This window comes from Stegodyphus dumicola, chromosome X1 (assembly GCF_044657685.1).
Source record: "Stegodyphus dumicola isolate Sdum_Otavi_A_Nest chromosome X1, ASM4465768v1".
In the NCBI taxonomy this organism is placed as follows: Eukaryota; Metazoa; Arthropoda; class Arachnida; order Araneae; family Eresidae; genus Stegodyphus; species Stegodyphus dumicola.
This window is the reverse complement of record NC_140780.1, coordinates 105,878,063-105,901,984: the sequence shown is the minus strand read 5'-3', so window position 1 is coordinate 105,901,984 and position 23,922 is coordinate 105,878,063. Positions and strand designations below refer to the sequence as shown.

At 32.7% G+C, this 23,922-nt stretch overlaps 1 protein-coding gene across 5 annotated transcripts in view; it reads left to right on the top strand.

Moving 5' to 3' along the window:
* Window positions 1-21,805, top strand: part of LOC118188463 (uncharacterized) — a 301,229-nt gene extending 279,424 nt beyond the window's left edge. For all 5 annotated transcript variants that reach the window (XM_085806957.1, XM_085806954.1, XM_085806953.1 and 2 more), the window contains exons 17-19: window positions 13,833-14,099; window positions 18,741-18,948; window positions 19,057-21,805. In XM_085806957.1, coding sequence (XP_085663083.1) covers window positions 13,833-14,099; window positions 18,741-18,948; window positions 19,057-19,483 — 902 coding nt within the window. In that variant the 3' untranslated portion in view covers window positions 19,484-21,805. The remainder of the gene's footprint in view (window positions 1-13,832; window positions 14,100-18,740; window positions 18,949-19,056) is intronic.
* The last annotated feature ends 2,117 nt before the right edge of the window (window positions 21,806-23,922 follow it).

Genomic DNA, 23,922 nt, shown 5'->3' with positions numbered 1-23,922 from the left:
GGATATCAAACTTTTCCAATGATTTTAACACCGCTTGGCTATCAGTGTATAAGTGGGCTTTATACTTGTGATCTTTTAGCCATTGTAGAGCTGATTTCAACACTTGTGTTTCCGCTTGGTATACTGAACAGTTTCGATCCAGTTGATAAGAGTATTCCTCTTCTAGGGTGCTATTCCAATAGACACAGAATCCTGCTCCTGTGCCTTCATCATTTTTCGACCCATCCATAAATACTTCATAACTTTTATTAGATGGAAGATGGTCATTCCATTCACAAGTCTTGATCCGTGCTCGATGAGTACACCACTTATGCTTGGGAAAATCGAGAACTTCTTTAGAAAAGTTGAGATTTTCAAATGAGAAGTCTGACCAGCCTCTTTTAGTCCTTTGAATTGCACTTTCTTGATCCAATTTGATATCCAAAGGTATTAGGCCAGCTAAAATCTGCAAGGGCGAGGTTGGAACAGTTTTATAATATTTAGTCATGGCTAGTAGAGCCACTCTTTGTATAGTATTTGCTTTATTACGCATTTTAACTGTTGGTGGAAACCACCAAGCTGCGCAAGCATAAACTGCAGTCCTTTCTATTGCTCGTTTATAAAGTTCTTTCATAACGGCTTTTGATAAGCCAGGAAATTTCATAAGCTTATTAATAATTTTGCAGACTTTAGTTTTAACATAGTCCAAATGAGGAAGCCAAGTCAAACATTCATCGATTATTATTCCTAAATATTTGATATATTTGTGTCATTTAATTGTAGTGCCATTCAATTTAATTGTTGGGGCAGAATATGCTGAGCCCCTCTTTTTAACTGCAATAAACATTGAACTGGACTTCTCCGGAGAGAAACTTGGTTTACTTTTCTTTGCCCATTCAGTAATTGGAATGAGGGCATTATTAGCTCTATTTTGAATCTGTTGATGGGTCGCTCCCGTCACTATGAATAAGACATCGTCTGCATATGCTTGAATCTGAACGCCTTCTCCATAGTCTATTTGCAGTGCTGTATTCATGACTATATTCCAGAACAAGGGTCCAGAATTTGACCCCTGAATGCATTCTTTTTCTTGAACATGAGAGAGATATGCATTGTTTACTTCATAAACTATTTGTCGATTCTCCAGAATTGATTCAATAACTTTGTAGAGATTAATAGGACATAAGAGAGGTCTTAATTCTGGTAATAAGTAAGGCCACCAGATATTATTGAACGCACTTTTAATATCGAGAGATATTATGTTTGTATAACAATTATTTCTTCGATTTTCTTTGACCGTATTGATAATATCTTTAATTGCGTCCGTGGAGCATACTCCAGCTGTAAATCCATATTGCTTATGGCTAAATTTACCATTAGAAAATAGATAAAAGTTTAGTCTATTAGTGATCAGCTTATTGTAGACTTTGCTCCACGTGTTTAGTAGACAAATTGGTCTGTACGCTTCAGGTAATTCTGAATTCTTACCTTCTTTGGAAAATAGAACGAGTTTTGCGGTTTTCCAACATTCTGGGAAGATTCTGCATTGTAGAAGTTCATTAAACAGTTCAGTATGCAGCATTGGGTTAGCATAGAATGCTTCTAAGATGATCTCTTTAGGAAGATTATCCAGACCGGGAGCTTTGCCAGAATTGAGAGATTTAATTGTATATTCTACCTCCTGTCTAGTAAATGGGAGATCTTTTTTTGCCTCCGTATCAAGTTTTGATCTGTGTCCTGATCAATGTATGTTCCAAGGAATCTGTGCTCCGGTCGTCGGCTGGAAAATGATGTTCCAGAAGAAGTTTTATAGTCTCATCAATAGTTTGAGTTTTGGTATTATCCGGTTTGAGTAACGCTTTTATTTGGAATGGTAAGGAAATACTTCCTTTCGCCATGTCGTAATGTATACCAAATGGAGACTTTCAAACAATACTTTCTAGATGACTTTTCCAGCATGTTCTTTTAGAACGTAGTAATTCTCGTTTGTATTTTGCTAAATCTTTCTTATATATTTTCTTGTAGATAGCTCTTAAGTTATCATCTTGGGTACAGTGCTGATAGCGTTTTCTTTCAGCCAAAATTCTTTTCCTCATAATAGTGAGGGATTGTGTCCACCATGGGACTCCTTTATGCTGTGCGTTAAGAAATTTTCCTTTTGCTTTTATTGCCATTTCACAGATATCTTGTATCTTTTGAGTCCAATTTTTAATGAGTGCGTTCAAGTCAATTGTATCCTTTATATAGTGTGAGTTGAAGGTGGAAAAATAATTTCCAATCTTTTCTTTGAGCAATAGACAATCCATTTTTTCCAGTTTATACTTCCTTCGTATAAGCTGATCAGTTCTTTTATCATAAGAGATTTCGAAGTAGACATAGCAATGGTCACTTAGTGAGGGATCATCCAAGACTCGCCAGTCACTAATTACGTTTCCTCGACATGCTGTGATGTCTATCCAGCTTTTTCCTCTGGAAGGCTATTGTCCAAAATGTTGTTAAGTTAAATCCTAGATTTCCTTGCATGTTGTTTTGCACCCTTTCTCTGTTTTAAAATGGTTGCATTATGTCTGGAAAATCGTGGCTGTGAAATTAGTAGTGGGAATTAAATTTCATGCTACAGTTATTTAATAGAAATTTTCACTATGTGATTTACATTTAAGCAATCAACAGTGCAAATATAATTATAGAATTTTGTTTCTGATTAATTTCCCTGTAACAAAAAGTATTTATTTGTGATCAAGTATTAATTTTTAAAATTTAACGTGCTAGTTCCAAATTCAAAGTTCTCAGTAAATATCTTAATAAATCATGAGTGATTGAAATTAAATAAAATATTGGGAGATGTAAAAGTAGATAATAGATTACATTAATGATAATTAAAATATGAAAATGAAAGTAAATATTTTTAATGAAAGTTCAGTACATTTCAGTTTATGGAACATCTCCTTTGTTCAAATATTCCATGAAAAGAACTGTAAAGTGAGTGATCGGTTAACGAACATAATCCATTCCAAGATTATGTTCGCTATCCGAATTGTTCATTAACCGATCACCAGTTTACCATATATGTTAATAGGAATTTGATTAATTCGTTCTGGGGATCCTAAATATTAAACTTTAAAAAAATGTCATGTACAAGTATAATTTCTTAGTAAGTTTATTTATTACAAATATACGAGGGCCATCCAGGAAGTAGATTACGTTTCCGTCTGTGTCCGCTAGGGGCGGGGCTAGCGCGGCCATCTTGGGGTCAGAGCGTTGCGCAGCTCAGTCTGCATCTAGCCGTGCTAGTGAGAGGTTCGTGCTGTGCTCCGTTCAGATACTGTGACGGTTTGAAATGTCTGCGTTAATTGAAAATCCCGCGAGGTGCGCTCAGTAGTAAGGTTTCTGACTGCAAAAAACTGTAAACCGATAGAAATCTATCGGCAGCTTCGTGAAGTGTATGGGGACAACATTATCACTGAAGGTGGAGTGCGTCAGTGGGTCATAAGATTTCAAAATGGCCGAACCAATGTTCACGACGAAGATCGAAGTGGGAGACCCAGCATAGTGACCGCCGAACTTCTCGAAAAAGTCGATGCTAAAGTCCGTGAAAATCGAAATTTCACAATAACGGAACTTTCTTTGAGTTTTCCACAAATTTTGCGAAGTTTGTTGCACGAAATCATCAGCGAAAAGCTTGGTTACCACAAGTTTTGTGCAAGATGGATTCCAAAAATCTTGACAGAGGACCACAAAAATCAGCGAATGGCTGCAGCGTTGAACTTTTTGGACGCTTACCATAAGGATGGTGACTCTTTACTCGATCGCATCGTTACTGGTGACGAAACATGGGTGAAACATGTGAACTGTGAAACGAAATTGCAATCAATGCAGTGGGGGCACACAAGTTCTCCCCAAAATCCCAAGAAATGCATGCAAACAATGTCGGCAAGGAAGATGATGGCAACTGTTTTTTGGGACAGAAAAGGTGTAATTTTGGTGGACTTCCTGGAAAGAGGCACTACAATAAACTCTCAAATGTATTGCCAAACTCTCCAAAAACTCAGAAGAGCAATTCAAAACAAGCGCAGAGGAATGTTGAGCTCTAAGATCTTGTTGATTCACGACAACGCCCGGCCCCACACGGCAAATGTCACTCGTAAAGTTCTTGAATCTTTTAAGTGGGAGTTGTTTCCTCATCCGCCGTACAGTCCCGACCTGGCACCGAGCGACTTCCACCTATTCCCAGCAATGAAGAAGTGGCTGGCTATGCAGCGTTTTGATGACGACGCACAGCTGCAAGAAGAGGTAACGAAGTGGTTGAAGGCGCAGGCGGCCGAATTTTTCGACGAAGGAATTTCCAAGCTCGTACATCGCTACGATAAATGCCTTAATTTGTATGGTGACTATGTAGAAAAGTAGTATTTGAGTGTGGCTTTCATCTGTATATAATAAAATTTGTTTCCTATACTTTGTTTATTTTTTTATTCCAAAACGTAATCTACTTTCTGGATAGCCCTCGTAATACATACATATAGTCTTACTTATTAATCAGTCCTTTTCCTTTCTTTGGGCGTTAAAGAACATGTCCGATGTCGATTGTTTTTCTCTCTCCTTCTGGACTTTCAAGAAATGGTTGATAGCAATGTCGTTGTAGAGATCAGCAACCCTATTGACATCAGCTTGGTTTGGATGCCATTTTAAGACCGTTGCTCTGACATCCTCCCACTTCTTCAAAAGATCTTTAATGGCAGATGTCGGTATTGCTCCTCTTTCGTCTTCCTCTTTTTCAGAAGGAAACACATTTCGCCGAGTTTCTTGGTGTTCCTCATTCAAGATTTCTTGGAGTTCTTCTGCCGTCAAGTCACCTTCATGTTCCATTATGAGCTCTTCAGTATCATTCTCATTCACCTCTAATTCTAGATCTCTCACAGTTGTTACAATTTCATCCATAATTTCAGGGATGTCACCCTGATCACCTCCGTCTCCTTGAATGAGGGATGGACACAACTTTTGCCAGGGAGAAACCAACTGTCGTTGAGTGATTTCTGACCACGCCTTTTCAATAAGATAAATAGTTTCGAGAATGTCAAATTTTTCTATCCAAAATGCTTTTTAAGTCATTTTTCAGGAGAATTGGCATGCTTCAAAACATCACCAAAACAGTGCATGAGTGTACAATTTCTTTAAACCTGCAATAACCTCTTGATCCATTGGCTGAATCAGTGAAGTCGTATTCGAAGGTAAAAACCGCACTGTCAACCAGGGAAAGTCTATCAGCAAATTATCTTCAAGTTCCTTTGAGTGCGCTGGTGCGTTGTCCAATAGCAGCAATGCTTGCAATGGCAAGTCGCTGGTATCAAGGTAGTCCTTGATGCTCGGGGCACAAACTTCAAAGAGCCACTCTTTGAAAAGAACCTGCGTGACCCATGCCCTCTGATTCGATCTCCACATCACTGGCAGTTTTCTCTTGATTATGGATTTTTTTAAATGCTCTAGGATTCTCAGAGTGATAAACGAGAAGTGATTTAAGCTGCATATCACCACTAGCGTTAGCTCCCAAAAGTAACGTCAATCGGTCTTTCATGGGTTTATGCCCAGGAACACTTTTTCATTTTTCGTGATGTAGGTACGATTCAACATGCGCTTCCAAAACAAACCAGTTTCATCACAATTAAATATTTGTTGTGGATAATACCCTTTTTTTGCAATTAATTCTTTAAATTTGAGATGGAACCTTTCAGCTTCTTTATCTGCACTAGCAGACTCACCATGCATGACCACATGTTTAATGCTAGATCTCCTTTTAAACTTTGCAAATCAGCCAGTGGTAGCCTTGAATTCTAGATTTTTGGATGACGAACCTGGAGTTTGTTCTTTCAATTTCTCAAAAATTTCTCTAGCCTTCTCTTGAATGATGGCTGTACTAGTTACATCTCTTCATCTCCCGTTCATTTATCCAAACTAAAATCAAACTCTCCATTTTTTCATGGATGACACTTCTTTGCTTCTCAGATGTAATTTTCATTACTCCTTTAGCAGCTTGAGTCTTCTTGATGATATCTTTCTTAGCTAGGATTGTGCCTACTGTAGACCTGTTCAAGCAGTACTGCCTAGCAAAAATCAGTCATTTTTTGTCCACTCTCTACTTTAGTTATAATCTCTTGCTTGGTTTTTATGGTGAGCACAGTTCTTGACACTCCACTCTTTTTAGGTTCCATAATATTGTCAAATTTTTCAGTTTTTTTATTATTATTATTATTTATTATGTAAAGTGTTTAGAGAAGCACATATGAAAATCACAAGGACAGAAACCAACTATGGTACACAATTGACAAAATATTGTCGCACACTACCGTACGCATCGTACGGTGCTGCCCACTGCTACATGGTTTGAATGATGATGTGTCAGCGCACGTGCACATCCATTTTCAGGACGAATTGAGGACTGGTATCGGGTGTTCTGAGAGCCGAGAGGTTTTCATTAGAGAATTAGTTTTGGTTCGTTATCCGAATATTGTTCATTGTCCGAACACAAAAATCTTTCCTGAAACTGTTCGTTGTCTGATTTGTTCGCTGTCCGAACTGTTTATTAACCGATCACCCACTGTATTTACTGATGGGGGTTTTACATGAAAAGATAGTACATAAATTTAACGTCTTACTCTAAATCATTAAAAATAAGGGTAAAACTGTTGATTAACTATCAAACTTCAATGCAGCAGCATCTTGGTAACACAAAGTTAACCAAAAACTTTTTCCTAAGTTCATATAATATTGTTGCATGCGTACGGGTTCGTAATAAATTAAATGCACAAGTCTGATGAAAAGTGAATAAAATTTATTATTATCACAATAAGTAAAACAAAATGCTTAAATTTCCTCAGATATTCATACAATATTGCAATATCATCTCATAGTAGTTATATTTTACAACTACTAAAATGTTCAACAGAACTTAATTCAAAACAGAGAAAGCTTATCAGATTTCACCGCGAATCCGCTACAGTAAACAAAAACAGTTTTCTAAACAACTACTGAATTGAGATGTTTTCTTTCAGCTTTTATAAGCTTTTTAAATGCACGAGAATATTCTGGTATTTTCTCGATTTTTCTGGATACCAAAAGAGTACAATTATGAGATATCTATTTATTAAATATTAAATGCACATGCTCCAGCATTTTTAATTTTTCCGGCGTAGCTTTCTCTTCAATTAAATGTCATGCTGCATTGCACGGTAATATAAAACAATTTTAATTAATTGTATTTAAAAAAATAGCTAAATCAATACAAAAATCGTAACACTGCCCCCTTCCCATGGACTGCACATCCCGGGCAGGAAGCTAAACTTAAACTAAGACAAAAATGCAATAATAAACATTACAATAACAAACAACATAAACTGTAATTACAGTAAGTAACAAATCAAATACTATCAAATGAGTGCATAAATTTTACAAATTTAGAGACAAAAAGGACCATGGTCTTATGCTATTTACAATTATAATACACTACGTATTATGGCCGTTGTAAGGGGCTAACCTGTCGTAATGAACGACTGTAGGTTTAGAGTTCGATTACGTACGGATCTGAACCACGACATCGTTCAGCCTGTTTAGAACTGTGTACGGACCATCCCAAGGTGACTGTAATTTCGGACAAAGTCATTTCCGTCGAGTCGGATTCCACAACCACACCTTGTCTCCTTCGTTGAATCGATCTACAGTAGCTCTTGTGTCATATTAGGTTTTCATCTTCTCCGTCACCAAGTTGACTCGTTCTCGTGCATCACTTCAAACGGGGCCTAGAGATCTTTATTTTACTGTTTATCATTTTCTTTGTTGATTGATTCTTCTTGTTAATTTTCTTAAAACTCATTGCTAATATATTTATATAAAAGCTATGCAAAAAACACAAAGTCATGTGAAAATTCAGAATAACTCTGTTTATGTACTGAATAGTAGCAACAGGCACAATTATGCTCATGGGTAGTCATAACATTGTCTCCAAAAAGGTAAACAAGGGTAGTGCATGACTCATCAAACTGGAGTCATATTCCAAAGAAAACTTTTTTGCATCCGAAATGGATGTTTATTAAGTTGGGCATATATGTTCTATGTAAAGAAATAAATATCCTCACTGATTTGACACTGATACCTCACTGACTCCTCCAAACAGTGTCAGCTACAGCTTAACAGTCATCTATTTTTACATTGTAATCACAAAAAATTCAGGGTATCATATTTCATTGTAAATATCCAATTTAATGATGTTCTTTTGTGACATCAGTATGTAAGAAAAGAGTAAAGGGCCCTTTTTCACCAAATGGAATTATAAAACTGATTTAAAATGGATTCAAGAGATTTTTTCCATGGTGTCTGTACATATGTTGCATGATGGTTATGTATCTCGCATAACTCAAAAGCAAGTACTCTCAGAATGTTGAAATTTTGTATATATGACTGCTATAACATACAGCTGTGCACCTCCCGTTTTGGGTGCAATCCACCACACCAAAAGTATATAAATATATATACCCACTCTGTTACTCAGCTCCGTGAGCTCAGTTTTTTTTTTTTTTTTTTTTTTTTTTTTATTTATTTACTTGTTGGTAAACTGCACTTTTTTGCTTAAAAATGGTTCAATTATCTTGTTCTTATTTTCCAGTTAAGGTTAGTGTGCCTTTAGTTAATCTGCAGGTAATAGTTTATAGAATTATCAACAAGTTCAAAGTTTTTTAAGTGCGGTTGAGCCTAATTTTTCTTACCATAGCAGCCATATTTATTTACATGATGAAACATACTGCAACTTCAGTGTCTTTTTGCCAAGTGAGACCAAATGGAAACTTTTAGTTTGTGCAAGGAAAAATTTGCCTTCTTGCCTGCTGGCCGAATTACTTATTTTTGCACAGGAACTCTAATTGTAAAAATTGTTTTTTTTTAATTGTTTTAACTGTATTTAGTGTTTTATGTTTTTCTATATCTTTCAATTTTTAATGAATATATTTTGAGTTTTTATGTATTTTTGCCTTGCCACGAAATGAGAACTGAATTAATTGAATGAGAATATGTCTCTAATAAAATTTGAGGAAGTAAGTGTTTTGTATTAGCTGAAAATATTGTTGCCAGTCTCTCTCTTTTGGATAAAGGAGAATGTTTACGAGTAATACATGCGTACAGTGCGCATTAGATTAGTGGCGCTGAATCGTCTGTGAAAAACTGTTTCTTTTTTTATTTTTTTAATTTCTTTTATGCATTGTTTTAGATTTATTATAATATTTGAACCAAGCATGTGGCAACGATTAGATAATTCTTCAGATGATATAGTTTTTTTGCATTTTGAGTTATAAAATGAATGAGATGTAATGCTGTTAAGTGAACATAGTGCCAGAGTGTCGCTATGGTAAATATAGTGAATTTTAAAGAGTACATTTATTCTATTCTGGTTTATGCGCTATCAACAAAGTAGATTTAATTCAATAAGTTTTAATAAAATGCAGGAAAAAATGTATACAATTTAACCTTCTAAAACCGGGCCGAAATTCTCATAATATAGCCTTCAGACTGGCGCGATCCGAAACAGTTTTGCCCCCTCTTTGACATTTTCCTAATGCGAAAAGTCGTTAGTTCCCCTCCATGGATGAAGTAAAATTTACATGTTTGTCGGACGCTTACATCCCATAGTAGAGGGGTTGCTAGATTTGCAATTTTTTCGATGATTATTTTGCTTTCATTTAAATGAAGTTCTAAATAAATAGTGCATAAATAAATATGCAGTACTGGATGCATATCCAGTGCACACTTTATTTAGAACAAAATGTATGCAATGTTTATATTTCACTCACTATTTCTAATCAATCTCGTAAATAATTAGTGAATTTTTTAACTTTGTTTTCACTCTTCGTTTATATTCGCGTATTTTCGTATTAGAAATTAGAAAGCGAGAACAAAATTTAACAAAATATAGTAAATACGGACTAGATTTGTAAGCCTGCAGGCTGGAATGAGATTTTTAATAACATATTTTCATTAATAAAATAATGGTAATGACTAATTTAATGAAATAATAATAATAATATTTATTACCATTAGATGATTAGAATGAGATTCAATACAATTAGATTTTGAGATGAACTTACAGCAATAATAAAGCTTTACATAACAATAACAGAGATTTAAATCTGTTTTTTTCTTTTGATAATTTTGTTATTATAATATAAAAATCAAAATCCGAGATACATTGGTTGCGTTTAATCATTTAACAAATATTACATGGACTATCAGGCAAAGAAGGTATATCTTTAACGAGAATTTTTCCTTGTAAAATTGGCTTTTGTTTATCTTAGCAGAGAAAAAAATCCGTGACTTATACATGCAATCATCAAAAGAATTTTGAGAACAGTTTTAAATGTTCATGAAGAATTAATTATACGTCAATTTCTTTTCATAGGTAGAAATTTCGTCTAAAACCATCATTATATCCAAAAGTTGAAGTCTATTTCATTTTCAACGAATATTCTATTTGCACGTAATATATTTTCTAATTTATTTTAGAAAGAGTAATCTTTCACGTTTTCAAAAGAATAAGGAAATATTGGGTGTTGACACAATGTAGTAAATTTGGATTTTATATTTCTTCCAGTAATGAAAACGATTACCCTGGAATATTTTCAAAGCAAAATTAAGAAAACCGTTTACGCCAAATTTTGCATAAAGTATCTTCTCGTGTATTTTTTTATTTAAAGTGTGGAATTTTCTCTTTGAAAATATCAAAAATCATGAAGAACAAAATTAATTCATGAGAAATAACTTTGAAATGAAATAATTCCATCGTAATATGAAATAGTGGAGAAAAGTGCAATACAGTTTATTTATTCACAAATAATCCCCCTCATATGCGTAATTTATGTACTGTTGATTGAGAAATATAGGTTAGTAAATTAAACCGGTTATTTCAATACTTTTCCTTTATCAATATTTTTACGGGCTCTTCAGTAGAGCGGTAAAGGTGGCTGAACACTTGTAGCTGGCTTGGGTTTGAATCCTGGATAAATAGTTGGATTCACGGTTTTTGTGTAACGTAAATGCAAGCCAGCTTCTCTTAGAAAGTCCTCCGCGAAGGCATAACTCCACTTATACAGGTAATTGTTGTGTGCTTTGATGTAATTCAGTAAGCGAACAAAATTAATCCAATCAATACCGAAGAACGGGTTGATTACATGTGTTTTCCACTAGGAACGTAAATGCGAGCAATTTTCTCTTAAAAAGGTTTACACGAAAGCATCCATCCCCTTAAGCAGATAGCGTTCGCGTGCTTTTCCGTAATCCAATCCTAATTTTCATACATTTAATAGTAAGTTGACATACACCTTATTACAGACAAAATAACAACCTTTTTTAAAGATATTTTTTTTTTTTATTAACTTGTCTGAATTCCCTTTATCTCTTGAGGAGTATAAGAATTTCAGCAAATAAAACTGGCCGAAATTTTATAAAATGTAACTGATGTTTTGATTCAATTTAGAAGTAACATGAGCTTTACTGATATTTAAATACTTTTTGGCAGATCTCATCCTAAAAGAGGGTCTAAAGATAAATTTATTTTATTTAATTTACAACCAATGAAAATCATTGAAAGCAATCATTGAATGAATGAAAATCACAAAAACTATTATGCATACAATTGTCTCTTATTTACCTCCTGATAAATCAGACAAAATTGCCTGCATAATAGAAGCACTTTGAAAGAGTTAACAGTTCTTAAGGGTTTTATGCACTCCACAAAAAAATGTCAAAATAAAATCTTATTATTCATAAGTGTGAAAAGGAAGTAAACGATAAAAGCGGTTTTTTTTTCTAGAAGGGCATTAAATCTAAAATATTAATCTATTCTTATTTGTTATGATTAAAAAATATTAAATATGGTAAGCTTAAAGAGCGTGCAAAGTCACTGACGTTTTAATCATAGCAAAAGTCAGTACTAAAAAACTTAGCATTAAAATTATGAGACAGATTGAGAAAGAGATGGCCTCTATTTAATTTTCAAGTATATTGGCACGAGACAAAACCTGCGGTTTTTGCCAAAATGTAGCCAAACTGATAAGAAGAGGGAAATAATGCGTAGCCAGCGGCTACTCTGAGCAGCGACAATGGACCACCCAAAGATCTACAGATAGGCGATTCTCTAAAATGGGGATGGCATGGATGGTACGACAGTTGTACCAATGCCGGCGTCTGAGAAAGTCATTCTCCTGGTACAACTGCTGTACCAGCCGGCTTCGAGTGGTTAATATTCCATACAAGGAAGTCATGTGGTATACACATCATAATTCTTTTTAATTAAATTTCCCTGCCTAACACTACAATGCAGTTTTGCATCTTTAGGGTCAAGAAAAGATACTGGATCTACAGGAAATAAACTAGCAAACATCTTAGCTGAAGAAAACTTAATTAATAAAGGAGCAGAAATTGTAAAATCCATGGTCTAAAGCTTTCCTTAAAAGGCAGTAATAGCATCTTAACAAAAGTATAGTAGAAATGTCAGTAAAGGAGATGCACTCTCTGCATTTACATTTCAGCAAACTAAAATAAACTTGTCTGTAATCACATAATTGCCTGCTTTTCAACAGACACGGGCCCTTCCCTGAATTTTTCTGACATGTGGTCTTAGCCAAATAGCCTGATACATGACTGCTACATTTTCTTCTTTACTAGATCTCACCATTTCAAGTGTTTTAATGAAGACTCGTCTATTTTCTCATAAACATTCTTTTGCAAGCAAAAATCAGCTATGTCATTGAGAAGCTCATTGGTCTCTGACTTGTGCAACGTTAGGTGTAAGATGCCATACATTTGTATAGCTAGGGCATGTACTAGTCTTATTTTTCATGTGTAATTACATATGTACCCCTTGCCCAACTGTGCATTGAGTTAATGTTCCTGCTGTCAAAATACGTATTAATTCAATGTCGTAATGGGAATAAAATTATGTAATTTTCTCTGCCTATGCTTCCATTGACTATACCTATTTACTCCACATGTGCAGTCATTTTGAGACCTTTGTATTATAAAAACAACTTGCAGAATATGTTTTCGGAGAGATGCTTCTTAACTTTAAAACAAGACATTTTTAAGAAGCAGTATGAACAAGGACACAGTAAGATCTCTAGCTATGTTCTCAATTGGAAAAAAAAAAAAAAAAAAAAGATTTATCTAAATTCAATGAAAGTGTTATTAATTTGTTTGCTTAAAAAAAGGACTGAGTGGATTTAATTTACAATAATTGTACTTGACTATATTTTTACATTCTATTGTAAGAAATGCAGCCGCCCAGACGGTATAGTGGTTAGGGAAGCCTGACTGCAATACCGAAGGGCCTCGGTTCAAATTCTGAAGAAGGCATGGTTGTAACTGTCCGTCCCTTCATAGGAGGTGATGGGGGCTCGCCTATTAGGTGCTTCCATAATAAAGAGACCACCACATATGGCCTTGTATAGCTTAATGGACTGGGTTACACTATAACTGTTCACAATCTGCCATTAGGGAAAAAAATGTAAGAAATGTTACACTTTTTTACCTATGAAAACATGTTTTTTTTTAGTTGCATTGTTTACCTTTAACTTATGAAGGCACAAAGGTATTTTTATTTTTAAGTTATGTTATATCTGCTTTTTTAATTTTTGGAATTTGTTTTCTCCATTTGAGTACCCCACAAGTTGCCAGTGTTTAATAGTGTATTTATGCTTTTGTCTAATTAACAAATTTTTAGTTCTTGGTAGTTGAACAAATTCATCCTTTGAGATGATATCTCACTATAGAAAGAAAATTAAAATAAACTCTAGTGATCAAATGGTGCATATTTCTCTTTTTAGGTGATCTTAAAACTTATCTTTTGAGTCGTCGCAACTTAGTGTCTGAAGCTGATAGAGGCAACAGTGATGAAGTTTCTGACAGAAGATTAACGAATATGGCTCTGGACATTGCTCGAGGTCTGAGTTACTTGGCAAATTTAAAATATGTTCACCGAGATCTTGCCTGCCGCAACTGTTTAGTTAACATGCATAGATCAGTGAAAATTGCTGATTTTGGGATGTGTAGACCTATGTTTGATTCTGATTATTATCGATACAACAAAAAGGGTAATTTTGCCTTTTTTTTACTTTTTTATAAATAACTCTTACAAAAATTATTGCTTTTGCAAAGTTATTTTACATACAAAATTTTGTATTTTCACTTACCTGAAAGAATAAATTTCAGTATTATTTAAAAGAATTCATAATCATTGCCCAAGTTAAGGAAGAATTAAGTTCTAAGATGACTTTTACTTTAGAAAGTTGAAATTCAATTAAGTGCTTATGTAATGCTCGCAGCTATCCAAGCTAAATTTGATTGCAAGATGTAAATGATTGAATATACAAGTAAACATAGTTAATTTCATTTTTATGATACAAAGGAAAGAATATTGGGAAAATGTACTAATAGACCTGTAGGGATTTATATTTATTTTAACTAATAATTTAAATTTTAGTTCAGACTTTCCTATAAGCCTTCATTCCCCTAATTGGCGGTGCCAGAATAGTTAAGTTTGGTAGCGCGCACGCGGAAGAATGCAGATTCTACTTTGAGGAGGAAAGTTTAAATATCGACGTTTTAGAAGGGAAGTTAGAGAGTTGGGCTGTAGCTGCCGTCTCTGCCGTAGGTAAGTTTTACTGATTGCTGGTTCAATTGGCTTAATTGCATTTATCTGCTGCCACTAGGTTTAGAAGGGGGTTTGGGATCTCGCTGAGCCCTGTAGGTTAGTTTAGCACTTGTTAAACATTTCAACTTTTGATTTTCAATTACCTGCTTTTTTAGTTACCGCCCAAGTAGAGGCGAAGTTCGTTCACGTCGAGTTGACACAGTGTAAATTTTAAAGAGTTAATAAAGGGTTTAAACCTTTCTTCTGTGTAGTTTCCTGCTACTCCTGTGTCCAGATAGAAGTTAACCCACCTGGACACTACAAACCATACAATAAAAGGTTTGATATAAGTCTCACTGCAGATTTCATCTTGCAATAATGAGTAAATTACTGAATATTCAGTAATCAAGTCATGGAACCAGAGAGTTGTAACAAGCAACAATGATGATCATCAATGTTAGTGATATCAATAAAGTGTTGATGATTGAAATTTTTACTAATTTCAAGACAGAGTGCGTAATTATAGATACAGCACACATCTGACTTAAATGCAGAATATTTAATAACTGTCATGTATTATAATTAATCAGCTGCATATCCAACAAATTAATTATTATCATGGGGGGAAATTCTCATTTTTAAAAATTTGTTTTTATTGAATTGCTATTGTTTTAAAATACTAAGACAAATGTTTTTTAACTAAAAAGAACCCAAAATTTCTTTTTTGAGCTTGGATTTTACAAAGCGAGAATGTATTTCAGTTCTTCTTTACTGGGGATATATACATTTTTGTCATGTTCAGAAATGGTAAAAATCATTCAGCATTCTTTTGCAAATTATGTTGCACCTTTTTTTATAAAATGCATGCACATCTAAAAACAGCCTCTCACCATATATGGTACTGACAGGCCAAGAGAAGAGTGTCCATTTTAGGTATGTTTGACTATTAGTTCCTTTCGTTTTCTATCAGGTAATTTTTTTTTTCTTTCTATAAATTATTCTAAAAGATATTTTTTGAACTATTGAATAAAAATTAATGTATCTGGTTTCTGCGTAATTCAAATAGAAACTGCTTCTTTAAATCAATTAAAAAAAATATATGCATCTTACTAACTTTATTGTGATGCTCACTTATTCATAACTCGTTAAAATTATCTGGTTACCATAGCTCATGTATACTGAAAATTCAAAATTGTACTAAATAAGTTCTTTTGAATAATATGCATGATAATAAACATCCAGCCTCAACTATATCACCATAATTTTTTTTTAAATAGGTGTGCTTATGAAATCATCTTGTTAGTCCAGTTTTCATTTTCATAGAATTATTGTTAGCCTAATCGTAAACTATGCTGTTCATATCTATGGACTTCATCTTAACCTTATCTTCACTGAAGAAGTAAAAAAAAAGGAATCATTTATTTAATTGTAACTTTTTACGTATGTTCAATTGCCTCAACATGCAGCTAGTTTAAGACTCAGTGTAATGTGTTGTCTTATAGTCCCAGTTAATACGTATTATTCTACTGATGAAACTGTTTAATTGCTTTAGTAATTCATTCCTCTAATCATAATATTTATGATAATGCAAATACAAAATGTGTTATTTTTTTAAGTAAAAGAATGTGTACAGTAAGCAGTAATTTTTCTTAATTGCAGCAGCTCTTAATTGCAGGAAGAGATTATTAAATTTTGAAAGTATTATAAAAACATTTTATCTAAAGCTAAACACGTATTCAAAATTTAAAGCTGTGTTTAGAAAATAATTAAATGATTATATGGAAGTTCCTTAAAAATTCTGTTTTTTTTTTTTTTTCTGAAGAATGCATACAATTAGCAGATGATTATGTACACCGATTGACACCTACAGTCACTTAATTGCTGTTTTGGAAAATGTTAACATCTGTGTAAGATGACATGAGTTATGAATTGCTGTTAGTTTGAAATAAGCATTGTAGTAAGTAAATATGGTAAATATCTCATTTACAGTTCTTAAGATAATGTATTTTCCTCAGGAATAACACAATTCAAAGCAAATACTAGTTTAAGAATTCCAAGATGATTCATATACTTCTGCTATGAAAGGAACCAAGTTCTACATCTGCACAAATTACTGCAGATCTTACAAATGCTGCATGTTATATGCTCCTGTCCTTTTTTATCAACTGAATTCTGCTGTATTATTATATAGAGAGAGAGCCAGGCAGATTGTTCTATATATATATATATATATATATCATTGCTTGAGTATCATGCCAGACTGCAGGGTGTCCATTGGCATTTATCAATGGTGAATTCTCAGATGAATCCTGTTAACCCTTCACGACAGGTGTATCATATATGCATTAATCCTGTTATGCAATGGCATGCTGCTTAGTGCAACTCACCTGGAGGGAGGTGTTGCAGTAGTTCGATCTCGCCAGGTGGGGTATTTCACGTCGCTAAGCCCAACTTAAAAAAAAATGCATTAAAAATACTTTTATCAATTATTTTGATTTTTTCTGTAATGGTGTATAACAATAATATAATCGTATAATTGTAAATACAGAATATCAAAAAATTCTGAAAAAAATTTTCGTTTAAATCTGAATGCAAAATAAAATATTTGACTCCTCTTGATGAACTGTTGTGAAAAACTTGCTTAAATCTGTATCGGAACGTGCATAAAAATAATAAACTATATAATTAAATATTATAGCATAAGTTATTCAGAAAGGAGCTATGATTTCATTAGTTATGAAACATATTTTCAGGTCAAAATTTTTAATTAATCCTAGGAATCCCGTCATTTTAGGCACATCTACAGGAGTATGTTGATTTTGGATGAAGATGGATTTTCACTCATCTTTTGTTCATAGAAATTATTCATTTCTTCAACTCTTATGCTCATTAGATTATTGAAAAAAAATAAGTTTCATTCACATAGCTTTGAATTAAGTTTACTTCTGCAATTCCCATAAGTTCATAAGGCTTCAATTACTTAACAGATCAAGTTCATGATGGAATAACCACTGTTCTGCTGGACTGTGAGGTGAAAGCAAAATAAACTTCCAATTCAGTCTCTGAGAAAATTTCAGTAACAAAATCGCTATTCTCACTTAAATCTAGAGTTTTCAGAGTCAAAATAGTCACGCATGGGCTCGAGTGGACACTCGTAGGCATTCATTTGCACTTTTCAATTTGAATATACTCTTCTTACATTAAAAACTTTTTTCTTTTAGACATTGCACTATTAGTTTAACTCTGTGACCCGGTGCAAAAAAACTCGCGTCTGCTATCTAAAAAAAGTGCACACTGAATACAAACCAGAGTTCCTAAAACCACAGCTCTATTCCCAATATTCCCATAGGAAAAAAAAAAAATTGAAGTCTCTGAAGCTGTTCAGTATTTACATCACTTGAAGCCAACTGTCCATCAGTTGGGATTTGTTTACTTTATATCATCTGCTCGTACATCTAAACAAATTGCCAGAATCAGAAAGTACTTCACGGACACAGGTCAACAATGTATAAGTTAAAATAAGCTAACTGTAGTGGACATAGAGCGTCATCTAGTGATTTTAAAAAATTCTAAAAGAACGTGTATGTTTGAAAGTGCGTATGTGCTGCACCCGTCTGGAAGACCAGTGCAAGCGGCAATGCATCAGTGCATCACCCGACTGCTAGTGTTATTTGGAACTGATGCATATATGACTCGTGCATCTGCAGAGAATTTTAGCTCAACAACATGTCGTTGCAAAGGGGTTAAAGATGATTCTTGTCATCAAATGGGGTGGGAAAGCTTCTGAATACATTACTTATCTGGTAGTAAAAATGCATATAATTTTGGGACTGCTGTACTTTTATAAAATGTTTGCAAATACATCTGCTTGCATGGAGATATTGTAAAATAAGCTAGTGTAATTTTAGTTGCAAAAACTATTAAAAATGTAGTTTCTTAATAATTTAATTATATCTTAAAACACTGTTTATTAGAATAATTTTCTTTCTTAATTTTGCATTCATCTTTGTTTTGTTCATTATCCAAATACGATGTTAAAGTGTTAAATTTTTGATAAAATGTGTATAATTTTATTTAGAAAGTATTAATTATTTCTTTAAAGGTATGCTTCCCATACGATGGATGGCTCCAGAAAGTTTAACAGATGGCTTATTTACACCAATGTCTGATGTTTGGAGTTATGGAGTGGTTTTGTATGAAATTATTACTTTTGCAAGTTTTCCTTACCAAGGCTTAACTAATGATCAAGTATTACAACATGTAAAAGATCATAACACTTTACCTGTTCCTAAAGGATGCAAGCCTGAACTGTAAGTTTCTACTTTCTGGTAGATTTTACATATTTAAAGCTTTCATTTGGCTTTAAGCAAGCTTTCTTTCATAATATTTGGAAAATATTAATATTGTATTATTTTTAGGTCTAATTTGCTACTACAATGCTGGGCTAGATCGCCACATCAACGACCCCAAGCTGCAGCAATTGTTGAAATTTTAGCTCGTAATCCAGAGCTCATTTCACCCAGTCTTGATGTGCCTACAGCCAGTGTAGAAGTGGAAGATACTGGAACTTTTGAACTAACTATTCATGATCGCTCCAGAGTTCATTCATTCTCTTCGGTTTGGCAAAATCGCAAAACTAGCATTCCGTTTGATCGAATGCAAACAGAACTGAGTGACTCATCTCGAACAACCCTGTGTGCTGGTGAGAATAGCAGCCACAGAAAACATTCTGGAGGAAAATTTTCAAACAAAAAGACTACTCTTCATGAGAGTTTTAAGAAAGTTAAGAGAGATATTTATAAAGATCGAGGTATAGAACTTCTTCCTCAAATTACATATCTTTAAAATTCTGTTGATGTTCTTTCATTACTAGTTAAAGCTTGTGAAATTTTCAGATTTAAGTTACTTCAAAACATAACTTTTTAAGTTATTTCTTTTATTGTTTAAATATTTTGGAGCATTTTTGCTCATTTCCTAAGCACCTGTCCAGTAAAATTAATCTGAAAGCATCAACTACTGTTCATCAGAAACACATGTCAACTTAATCTGTAAATCATATCAGCATTCTCCATTTACGTTTTTCCAAATTTCAGAATACTCGAGTGACTTTTCAGCATATAAATGTTTTAACAAACATATCAGACTCATATAATTTTTACTAGGTCATTATATGAAAAACTGAATTATTATCTCTCATTTATCTTACATAGGCATTCTGAAAAGGTAGCTATAATCTTTATTTGCTTAAATATTGATTTAAGGTATGTCTGTTTAGTCACTAAGTTTCTCAAAGTATAACCATAATTTTATAAAACAGTTTCGACATGATAAATGCAAAAATTCTTAGGTATAACATCTAAACATTTTATATGGCCACCATTAAACAAAAATTCTGGCCATAAAGTATTCATTATGCTTTACCAATTAATATTGAAAAGTTCACTCCTTTGTAAGTGTGTAATTGTAAGGGAACAAATTTATTTTCCTCATCATTTTTCATTTGATATTTTTGACTGAAATTAAACATTTCTTAAAATTTAGGAAGTAATTGTAAAACAAAAATTGCTTGCTTTAACAATTACAAGTTGATACATTAAGTGAAACCAGCTGTAGTTTTTTTTAATTTGTAACTGATTCCAAGCACACATAAGAGTACTTCCACGAATTTGTATACAAAATATGAACTAGCCTTCCCATAACTTAGTGAAGCATGATAACTGGACTTCTATTCAAGGACTATGAAAAACTTATGTTTATGGAATATTCTTACCCCAATATTGAAGCAATTCTAAAAATTTCCCCATTTATTTTGAGAACTTTGGTAAATCAAAGAACTTGTCTAGAACTTGTATTTTTGGAAATAAGCCTATAACCATCTTTGTTCAACACCCTCTGTTGTACTAATAATTGTAAAATAAGATACTTTCTCTATCTCATTCATTTCAATGGCTTGAACTGTTATTATGTTAATCTTTAGCTCTTAGACACTTGAATAAAATTAAATACATATGAATTGAAATAATTTGCTTATTTCGGCATATTTCAACAACAAAGTTTTTCAGTTAGGATGTACAATTTTTGTATATTTATGCAGTTAGAAAAACTGGCAAAAAATTTTTGCTTATCATTTTGTTAAGTTATACACTACTAATGTATTATGTAATATTAGTAACTTTTAATAGTGTTAAAAAGAAATCTGAAAATCTCTTGAGTGTGAGTACTTAAATAATTAAATGAAATCAAAGTATACCTACTGACAATGTAATGTGTAATAAAATATGGGTTCTAAGCTCAAGATCTGTGGGTCTAGTCAGTAGAAAGACCTTGTCCATCTGTAGGAAACTATCACAAATGTTGGAAAATATTTTGCATGGGATTCATTTTTTTATCCAAAGCAAGATTTTTTTAATTTAAACTCTTGTATTTTACCCTAATTTTATTTTCACATATACAGAATTTTTGTATATTTTACTGATAGCTCTATTTTTAACTTCACTAGTATTACTTGAATAGATAATAATAAAACATTAGAAAAGAAAATTGTTTTAATAACATCAACTAATTAAGCAGAAAATTGATTAATCAAAGAAAAACTAATCTAAATTAATGAATTATGAAAAAAAAATCTTGTAATAACACTGGCTGCTTTAAATATTTTTTTTTCCTTGTTTTGTTTTTAGTTTTTGAATTTAAAATTTCAAGTGTTTATATTTAGACATAAATAACAGACTAACTTAATTCCTAACCCCACACTAGTTTCAAATACTGGACTTGAAAGAAACTGTATAAACTTTATTGTGCTACCTTAGTTAAGTTAAAGGTGAAAAGACACTTTTCAGGAGTTTGTAAAATTTTCTATAAAAGTTACTGTTTTAAAGAAAATTTGTATTTATTTTTAAATAAAATGAACTTCGTAATACTACTCTAACACTTTCATTGTGAGCTATTAGTGTATCTCAGAGTATTAAAGAAATTCAATACATTATAGCAATTAAATTTTTACATATGAAGAAATTTTACTGCTTGCTGTTGACATAGTAATGCCTATCTGATTTATGTTGTATATATGATTTACATATTTGACTTACTAGCATTTGTATATAAAGTTTTGCACATTTCTGTAAAAAAAAATTTCAAAATAAATGGAATAATTTTCTTTTTCTTTTCTGTTTTTAGCATGTAAAAATTGAAAATAATCCAAATACTTAAAACATACATTCTGACACTAGCAATTTGAATGTAACATATGCTTTTTTGATAAAATTTGATATTAATTATTACATGGTGTCTGTGAATGAAATCCTTTCCATCATGTTTTACAAAGACATGCCTTTTTTTTTTTTTTTTTTTTTTTTTTTTTTTTTGTAATGATAAGCATTTTTCCTAGAGAATATTTTGAGAATATTTTCAGTTAAATTCTTTTAATTCTAGGTCAATAAAGGGCTTAATATTTATAGAAAAATAAAATTTATGAAGATCTAAATTTTCAAAAGTTTAAAGACAAAAGGTTATTAGAATTGTACTCTGAATTTGGACAATATTTGAATTCTGCTGAATCACCATCAAACATAAATATTTGCAATAATTTCTTCTGAAATAACTTTACAACAATACCCTGACCTGTATGGTAGTTAATAGTAGTTGGCTATCATGCTGATGCTGCTGAACACTGTTCTGCTCCTGTGTAAACCTTGGTTGCTTTTGTTGTTTCTCCACATCCCTTTTGAACACAGTACATATCTGTTGCCTGTATTGCAGAATGACCAGTGTTATTGGTGATAAAATGGTTAAATGACAGATAGGTCAAACATCCTCTGGAAAATGCCAAATAGGCAAGCTGCCGGCCATAGGGAAGGAACTACAGTAAGATAATTTTTTTTTAATCAAATTTTTGTCATTAAATTTTCTTTCTTATAGCAGATGTTACAGTATCAGTCTAAGGTTGAACTTTGTCTAAACTACTATAATATTTTAACTTGATTAGCATATCAAACAGTTTCATTTTAATTTAAATAACTTCATCACCAGTCTACCCTTTCAAATCCTTAGATGGTTTGTAATAAAATTTGAATGTGCAATTTTTATCAGTATTCAGAATTAATGAAATCATAAAAGCTTGTTTTATATTTCTTTGGTCTGCAAGGCCTGATTAATAAAATATGGGTTCTAAGCTCAAGATCTGTGGGTCTAGTCAGTAGAAAGACCTTGTCCATCTGTAGGAAACTATCACAAATGTTGGAAAATATTTTGCATGGGATTCATTTTTTATCCAAAGCAAGATTTTTTTAATTTAAACTCTTGTATTTTACCCTAATTTTATTTTCACATATACAGAATTTTTGTATATTTTACTGATAGCTCTATTTTTAACTTCACTAGTATAAATTCAAGAAATACACCTAGCAGCTTCAACCATGCATCTATGACTTAAGAGAAATTTGTTTTGACATGTTATGTGGAAGAATAAAATATTAACTCATTTTGCATTGATTTGAGGCAATTTATGTTTCATGATAGTAATTAAAAGAATAGATGTAGATGTGTAAAAAAGAATCTGTATTTATATTCTTTTTGTAATTAATTCTACAAGAAAATTTAGAATAGTTTGCAAGAGCCAATGGAGTTGACATCACCAAGTTTGCCACGCTACCTGGAAAACGTGAAAAGTCAGAGAATTTGAGAATTGACCAAACCATCAGGGTATTTAAATATTTTAGCTAAAATCTCGAAATGTCAGGGAACTTCATGCGGAAATCCCAAAAAAAGCGATTTTTGTGCCAACGTTTTAAGCAGATCACTTTGTATGTATCACGTGAGCAGGGCCGAATCTTTACGGATGGGGCAAGATGATGCGTAGCACTTGGGGGGGGGCAAAATATCAAAATACAGTGAAAAGTCGTTAATCCGGACTGGTCGGGACTTCGGCGATTCCGGATTATAGATCATCAGTTTAAATCTGGTAAGATGGCATGCAGAAATTATAAAATTAAAAATATGAAACCGTAATTTATGAAATAAAGAACAATTATGATCTAAAGGGTATCAAAATTTACAAAAAAAAAACTTAATATTTATTTATATACTTTATTAAACATTTCTTTCAATGTAAGTTGTGTAAGTTGCTTCGTTTTTTATGTGATAATACTTTCTCTTTAATTCTATAAACAGACATAATTTCTTGTTCATTTACAAAGTTCCGCTCATCAAGTGCTATAATTGCTGTGTCGAGAATACCGACTAATTTGTCAATCGAAATATTTTCGTTTTCAATAAATTCTGTGTCA